Source organism: Vitis vinifera, chromosome 1 (genome assembly GCF_030704535.1).
Source record: "Vitis vinifera cultivar Pinot Noir 40024 chromosome 1, ASM3070453v1".
Lineage (NCBI taxonomy): Eukaryota > Viridiplantae > Streptophyta > Magnoliopsida > Vitales > Vitaceae > Vitis > Vitis vinifera.
The window spans coordinates 26,051,057-26,059,775 of record NC_081805.1 but is presented as its reverse complement, the minus strand read 5'-3'; the positions used below and the strand labels follow the sequence as shown (position 1 = coordinate 26,059,775).

At 33.9% G+C, this 8,719-nt stretch overlaps 1 protein-coding gene across 1 annotated transcript in view; it reads left to right on the top strand.

The window, feature by feature from the left end:
- Positions 1-4,540: 4,540 nt before the first annotated feature.
- Positions 4,541-8,719, top strand: part of FLC (flowering locus C) — an 85,135-nt gene continuing 80,956 nt past the window's right edge. Inside the window, 1 exon segment of the mRNA NM_001281128.1 lies at positions 4,541-4,725. Coding sequence (NP_001268057.1) covers positions 4,541-4,725 — 185 coding nt within the window.

The following is an 8,719-nucleotide window of genomic DNA, read 5'->3' as shown; positions in this document are numbered from 1 at the left end:
GCTTATGTCGAGCGGAGCACAAGTATTGTCCCACAAAGGCCTCTGATAGGTATCTGAAATTACCAACAGAGTTGGAAGGTAGGCGATGAAACCATGAGAGGGTCTGCCCTTGTAGGCTGGCGGGAAATACTTTGCATAGCAGCGCGTCGTTGCCTATATCGAGAGTCATAAGCTGTCGATAATGCATGATATAATCGAAGGGGTCGTTAGACCCATCATATGTGAAGAATTTGGGTACAAGGAATCCCCTTGGGGGCTCGTAATGAATGATATGAGAGCAGAAAGGCGTGGAGAGCATGTCGTCCAGCCTTTTGTTGATAGAGCCAATGGACAGCTCATTTGGGAGGTTTCTCCCAGATTGTCATACCGTTAGATGCGGTTGAACGTTCTGCACCATAGGGGTGACCATGGGGTCACGGTGTGGGAGAACATTTTGCACCATAGGGGTGACCATAGGGTCAGGATGCGCTTCCCAGGTTGTGGCTGCTGGTGGCCTTGGCCTCCTAGGCTCCTGTGGGCCTAGTCTTGCGCGCATCAAATTTGACAACTGGGGTCTTTTGTCGCGTTGTGTTTTTGCTGAAAAATAAGTAGAGTCTGAGCTTTCCTCATGAGGAGCTCGGTTCATGTGAGTGGGTGGCTCATGTGGCCTAACATTGTATGCTTTTGGGATGGCTCCTACTGTCCCAGGGTATATTGACTCTGGCTCTGGCCTTGAGTTTGCTACCTGGCCTTTTGAACGCTGACGACGGGGAGGCCCCGTCGACGAAGCCTGGATGCGTAGTACCGCGTTTTCTTCTCTTAACCTTTCAGTCTCCTGGAGGAGAGCTTGTAGTTGTCGTTCATTTGCCAACTGTCTTCTTTCGATGGTTTGGCGCCATTCAGAATTATCTTTCTCTCCTCTACCAGATGAACGGCTTCGGGAAGGTGTGGCCATCTTTACCGGTGACTGAATCAGCGAAACTTCCCACAGACAGCGCCAATGTTGAGGTCTCGCGTCCCTGGTGATCCGCGTAGTTGCCAAATGGATGGACGCACGATCTCAACCAATATAGATTCCTGGTTCAGTCGTTCCTGCAAAAGGTGTCTGGACGGGGTGTCCGGACACACCCTCCGATGGTTTTGTCAGCCATGGTGAGAGAGAATAATCAGTTGACATTTTACTAAGTATAGCAAACTTACCTTCCTCTTTGTGTGAAGGTTCATATATATAGTACCAGAAGCTTTGTTTCCCTCTTTAATGGTAGGGAGATATTTTGGCTTGTCATGATGCCACTAGGTGGTGGTAGGGCCATCATCACCCTACTAGCGGCTGACAGAGATTGTGGGAGGCGTCATGGCTGTCAGAGATCGTAGGAAGTGACTTGCCGTCACTTCCTTCCTGTCCTTTCACTCTGTAGGTGGCGGAACGTGGGTCATGGCAAGCTGTTATAATGACGTGGAAGACTTGCTTACTTCAGTCAATTATCCGGACAAACATATCCGGATAGTATATGTCGATCGTCCGGATGCGATGTGGCGATCGTCCGAATGTTATGTTTGTGAGTGTCGTGTGCCTCTCCTTGAGGGAGTCCGGATAGGAGAAGCGCGCCACGTGTACTCTTAAGGAAACCCGAATGGGGGGATCCGGATGAGAATATGTGTCACATGTCATCAGGAAATGTGTGTCACGTGTCATCAGGGGAAGGGGTTCCTACACCCCCCCCCCCTCCCCCTCTGGGTGTGTGCGTCTTTCTACTAGTAGTTGCAATTAAGTTGATATTTTCAAATTTATTTTTTATGTTTTATATTTAATAATTTTAATGTGTTTTTTTTTATTATGATATTATGTTTAATATTCAATTTTTCTTTTTTTTTTGTTTATTTATTAGTCTTCACAATAACGATGTTGTGCGCGGGTGGAAGATTAGGAGCTCAAATTGATAAAGTAAAAAATGCATTTTATATGAATTTACATGGATGATATGAGATATGATTTAATGGTAAAATTAAAAATATTATAATTTTAAATAAATTTTTTATTTTAAAATAAGTTTTTTATTTAAAAATAAATATTAAAATTTTAAATTTAAATTATGATTTTAATTTAAATTTCTAATTTGAAGCTAATTTTTTTATTTTTAAATAAAATTTTAATTTTTAAATAATCAATAAATTATTAATTTTATTTTTATAATTATTTTAAATTTTAATAATTTATAAATTACATATTTATAATATTACTTGTTTGATCCGTCGATCATATTAATGAATTGTGAATCGATAATTTTTTTTTTTTTTGTTAAATAACGATAAAACATTAATATGAAGAATGTAGGAGGTTAAAAACTTTGAAGGCTACTTTTGATTGATTGTGACATTCGGGTATAGTATGGAGATTGACATTTCTAAAGGAAACCATTTATTTATTGAAGAAAAGAAATAAATAAATCCTCAAAAAGTGGTGATCAGTGACCACCACATTTCACTGTCACGCCCCATCTTCCTTGCGCCAATTTATTGTCTCTTGGCAACATCGATAGCTTTCTCAGAGTGCTGAGATCAATATCGGCCACTTAATTTTGCCTTTTATTTTATTTTTATTTCTCTAAATCCTTTTGCTGCCAACAAGAAAAAAAATCTTCAAGGTATCTTTCTGTCGTATTCTGTTTGAGTTTACATATTAAAATCAAATATAGCTAAGAAAACCAATCGTATGAATGAATTTTTTTCTTCTAATTTTATAAAAAATTATTATTTTCAATAAAAAGTTTATATTAATTTATAATTTTTTATTTTTAATAAAATATTTACTTTTAAAATTTGTGATTTTGGGGAAAATAAAAGGTTTATTTTTTATGTAATCGTATCTTTTACCGCCTCTCAATACGCCGCCTCACCTTTTTGCCACGTAAGCACTGAGCAGGATCGTTGCTGAAAGAAGTGAACAGAGAGATATAAACAATAATTTTTCTTAATAAAATAAAAAGGAGACTACGAGAAATGCCAATTGGCAAACTGTGAGTGGAGGAGAGTGGAGGTTATATGTGAACGCGCGATATCCAACATCGGCCGCCCGATTCCTATCCAATGACAACGCATGAGACGATGAGGCATGTCACGTGACGCGTGGCTTCAATCTCCAATTAGGTGGCTGCACCCCCACTGCCATCTGCCAGATCCTTACCAAAAATTCCAAGTCACATCACCACTCTTTACGCCCATCTTTGCTTCACTCAATCACTCTCTGGTGACTCTCCCCTGCAGTTCTTTCTTGTACCGCGGCCCCAACCTCAAATCTCTCCTAGAAATGCACATTTTCTTTTTATTTAAGGTTATTCATGGTTTTAGTGGCAGCCTCGTGATTTTTTACGAATTTGCATGAAAATCAAACAAATCCAATTTAATCAACAAACAACCCTTTCTAATGATTGATTCTGAATTCTAAATAGTTTTAAAAAAATTAAAAATAATTATTTTCTTTAAAAAATAAAAAAGTATTTTTAAATCACACTATCAAACATATTTTTAAAAATAAATAAAAATTATTTTTATAAAATTTTAAAAACAAAAGAAAAATATTAGTCTTTTCTAAATCTTGTGTTTTTAAATTAAAAAAATAAAAAATTATTTTTAAAAACAAGTTAAAACATGGTCAAACCGACATAACTTACTTTAGTTTTAAAAATTATTTTTTAGATAAAAACAATTAAATAGTATTAATTTTTTTTTAAAAGTAAAAAAATTATTTTTAAATTATACGATCAGACGTTGACTTACTTTCATATTTTTTTCGAAATATAAATATAATCCTAAATAGATAAAAATATTAAAAAAAATAGTGATATTTTTTATAAAAAATAATGATATTTTTTATAAAAAAAATAAATACTATTTTAACCCTCCTAATAAAATATCTTCATATTTTTTGTGTTCTTTTGTTATATTAGCTTAAAATTTTTGAGGAAAAGAAATAATAAAAACAAAATTTTTAAAAATTAATAAATTATTTTACATATTATTTCAAATTCATTTGTTTTATTTTAATTATATTTAAGTATATTTGATCATTGATAATTTGATGAGTGGCTATAAGGAATACTGTTCATCTAATAAATATTAATTAATATTTTATTTTATTTTACTTTACTAAATCAGTGAGATTAAAAGTAGTATTAGAAAAAGGCAAAAATAGATGTATAGCAATAAAATATAATAAAAGCGCTGGAAAGACTGTTTATCTTTTCGTACAAAGTAAATAAGAGATTTAACGAGAAAAAAACAAAAGCACGCTTGTTGAATTTTCTTTAATAAAAGGAAAAGAAAATTATGGAGGAACGGGGTGGGACCCGATGGTCATCGCCTTCCCAAAAGTGAAAACCTCACCTGTAATAAGCCAAGTGACACGTGTCAGAACGGAAGAGCCCTTGGATTTTGAATCGTCCTTCGGCTATCTACAAATGAGTCCAAAGTCGTTTCTACGCAAGTCTTCTTTTCTCAATTGGAGTGGATTCGGCTAGGGTCCCTCTCTCGTCAGTCTTGAGTTAGGGCTTGAAGTAGAGATATGGGTAGGAAGAAGGTCGAACTGAAGCGAATCGAAGACAAGAGCAGTCGCCAGGTGACCTTCTCAAAGAGGCGAAATGGCTTGATCAAGAAAGCTCGCGAGCTCTCTGTTCTCTGCGATGTCGATGTTGCCGTCCTCGTCTTCTCCAGCCGTGGAAAGCTCTACGAGTACGCTAATGGAAACAGGTATGTCTCTTCTCTATTTTTTGCCGATAAAACGGGGGAAAGTTGAGCCAAGATCGAAAAACTTGAACTCCGAAGACTTTTCGCTCCTTATCTGTTGACTTCATCTTGGCTTCAGCTTCAGTAATTCAAAATAAAGAGAACAGGAAAAAGTAGAATTTTAGAGAGGTTCACCTCCTCTGCTTTCCGAGAAAATGTGAGAAAATTATATAAAGATCGGATGTTTTTTCGGTTTCTAGGTTTCTCTACATTTTTTCTCGACCTCTTTACTCGACTGGCACCTCATCAATTATTTAGGAAAATGTAGAACTGCAAAAACCGAGTTTTAGGTAGTCTGGTGCTTTCGCTTTATCTTTTCTTTTTTTCTTTTTTCTTTTTTAAATTTTATTTTTCCTTTTTCCCAAACCTATCATTCATTTCTTTCTTCCCGAGAGCGATTTTGTCACTTCTCAGAGATTCAGTCTCTTTTCTTGCCGTTTGCAATGTGTCTGTGTTTATCTTTAGAGACCGATGTTTAAAAAATTGTTTAATAATCGTACATGACTCTTTCGTCCTTTGACTCAAACTGTAGCTCGTACCTCTTTTGACCACCTAGGGCCTAAACCCTAGGTATTTGTTTGTCGCTATCTGTTCTTTCCATGTTTTATATATCATACTATATTCCATTGCTAATTCTTGGTTGGATGAAAGTTTAATTCAAACCAAGGGTTAACCCGGATGTTGTTTGCTTCCTTGTCTGCGAGAACAGTACTCTCTTGTACTTTATCCCTATTTTCCTTTTTTGAAAACAGTGGAAGTGTGGATTGTTCTCAAATTTTCTTTGAGTATGGATTGGAGATATCTGCTTTTGTATTCAGTATTCACTTTCATGTTTGTGGGGGTTATGATGGTGTTTTTAATTACTTCCGTATCCCTCAACGTGTTCACTGTCTCACTGATGATTTGTTATTTAGTTTTATTTGGTATTTACACATGTGATCATAGCAGGTCAACAACTTAATGTGCATCATAATCCCACTGCATAATGTCTGACTTGGTGGCATAGTGACTTGAAATTACATGTGACATTGATATGCCGGTCTCTTTCTTAGAGTTGTCTTTACTTCTTGTTAACTTCGATGATTAAATCATTGTTTCACGCTGATTTAGTATTTGTTTTGAAGTGGTCTTGGTTGAAGCTCCTTTAGCGTGTGGCGCTTTTATTAGCTATATTTGGATTAAAAATGCTTTTAAGAAAATTATTAGGAGTTCCAATTAAAAAAAAAACAAAAAAAATGTTTGATAGTATTTTTGGTAATGTGTTATATAATATATATATATTTTATAAAATCACTTATCAAGTAATTGTGTAGTAATCACATCAAGTGACATTCTAAATTTTTAGAAGTGATAATCACATCAAGTGACATTCTAAATTTTTAGAAGTGATTTTTAAAAGTTTTTCAACCATCTAATTTGTATAAGAAAGCGCTTTTAAGCATTGGGATATGCTTTTTAACTTTTTTAAAATCATCTCCAACCAAAACTCTTATTATTGGTAATCATTTCTTACTTAGTTGCCTACAATTATATTAGCTTATTGGGTTTCCTTTTTTCCTTTTTCTTTCTAGAGTTCTTTTAAAGCATTGTGTCAATGTATTCCAAAGGCTATAAACCTTTTACCATGAATGGTGGAAATTTCCAAGAAACTTTTGTCACAACTTATATCCCTCAAAAATTGAAAGTTTTCATTTTTGTTATGAAATAGATCTAAAGGTGCATAAGAAACTAGTATGGCACCTTGGAATTGGATAGACAATGAGTATCAATAAAATTGTTTGTAATTGAACCTGGTTGTTGCACAATTAGATTTGATTATAGCACTATTAATCTAAATATAAGATTCTTGTTATTGATGATGAAATTGGGCCAATGAACGAATTATCCTCTCGAAGAACATATGGTTAGCATTATTAGTAAGCTCTTGAAAACTTTTAGGAAAGGATGATTTGTATATTTCACTAATAGTGGTATATCACAAGTATATCTCAAGGGTTGAAAATCAAACCTTAAACATGGGAAATTGATAGCAATTAGGATACATATAAGAAAACTAATAGCTACACATTTATTCAGCTCCACAATGAGACAATTATGCGGAATACTTCCCACAACAACTTGCCACACTACCCCTAAACTGGTTAAAGATATCTTCATGGCTAGCTTACCAATAATAGATTCGAATGTTTGCCTTGATAATCCATTAATAAAGATGTTAACTTAACATATGATAATTATTTCTCTTTCCAATTTTTCTTTGATGAAATATTTATTTATTTAGTTTTGTCATGTTGAACTAGATTTGAGGCATTGCTAATAGCTACTTTATTATCACAATACAACTTCATTGCATCTTCTTGATCTAGCCTTAAATCTTGTGGTAAGAACTTAGCACTGCAATTATGATATTTTTTGGGTTTGGTTATAGAAGAATGATCATAGAAAAGATTAGGAACATGCAAAATAAAATTTAATGTCAATTTTTTTAGGTAGAAATTGAACTTTTTCTTGCAATTCACTTTTTTCTTCCCTAAACAAGGAACATAAATAGAAAAAAATAAAAAATAAAAAATTGACACCACTCATATGATCATACGCCCTTGAATCAGTGATCCAAGGATCAAATTGTTAATGAAGTATGAAGGGTATTAAGAAGATTGCTAGATTGAGCTATGGTGTAGAAAAAAGAGATTTTAGGCTAAGATTGTGCTTGACTCATGGACTTACATAGTCTAGTTGCTCCTTGGTGAAGAAAGGAGATTCTTGGCTATCACAAATTTTCAAGTCACTTGTGCATTCCTTTACTATTTTTCTCCAAGCTCTTGTTTCCTTTTCCCATATTAGAAGGCTTCCCATGCAACTTCTAAAAGTGTTCTTTTGTATGTTTAGGTTTCTTTCAATAATTGCAACAAGTTTCATTTTATGTTCTCCTTTCTTCGTCTTTTGTTTACTTTCAAGGACAAATTTTGCTTTATTAAAGGCTAAGGTAATTGGGTCAACACTTGTATTTTGATTTTCCATCATCAAATTCATCTTACTTTCTTTCCTAGGCTACTACAACTTTGGGAGTGGGTAGTGATTCTTTGTTGAGTATATGACCTCTAATTTGATCAATCTTCACATTCAAACCTTACTAAAAAACAACGTTATTTTTCTTCCTTCTATTATACTTCACACCATTAACAATATGCTTCTACTCAAATATTAATATACAAATCACATTTCTACCAGAGGCTACTCAACTCATGATAACAATCGATGATAGTCATTTGTGTAAACCTTATACTATCATGAAGGTTAGTCTTAAGTTCAACTAGTTGAGTGGCATTATCTACATTTAAATCTCATTAATAGTCTCCCATAACTCCTTTGTTGTTATGTACATAACAAATAGACATGATTAATATCTTGTTCCATGGAGTTGATTGGCCATGATATTACCATGGAGTTTTAGAAAATTCAATCCATTTAGTTTATGGGTTCAAAGTGGGATTGCTACTCATATTGTAAGATTGATCCTCAATTGAATTAGAATTTTTTAAAAATAGTCTTTCCAATAATGTTTTACATCTTTTGTTAGGACAATGAAATCGTGAACAAGATTCTAGTTGAAGTGCTGAAATAAACATGCTAATGAATATTTGGTAGGAAAAATCCCCTTAAAGAAACTTAGTGCTTAGGGTAATGCTAGCCAACTTAGACAATGAGGCCAAAAAAAACATAAGAAAAGGTTCCCAGAAACACTTAAACAAAGCTCTAAAAGTTCTTAGTGATAATACATGCCAACTAAGCCAAAGACGTGGAAAAAAAATCAATAGAAATTCCAAAAACACTTAAACAAGCTCTAATACTATAATATACTTTTGGAAGAAAATTTGACTTGTATATTTCACAAATAGTGGTACAATATAATATGCATCAAAAAGGTTCGAAATTAACCCTTAAATAAGATTTTAAA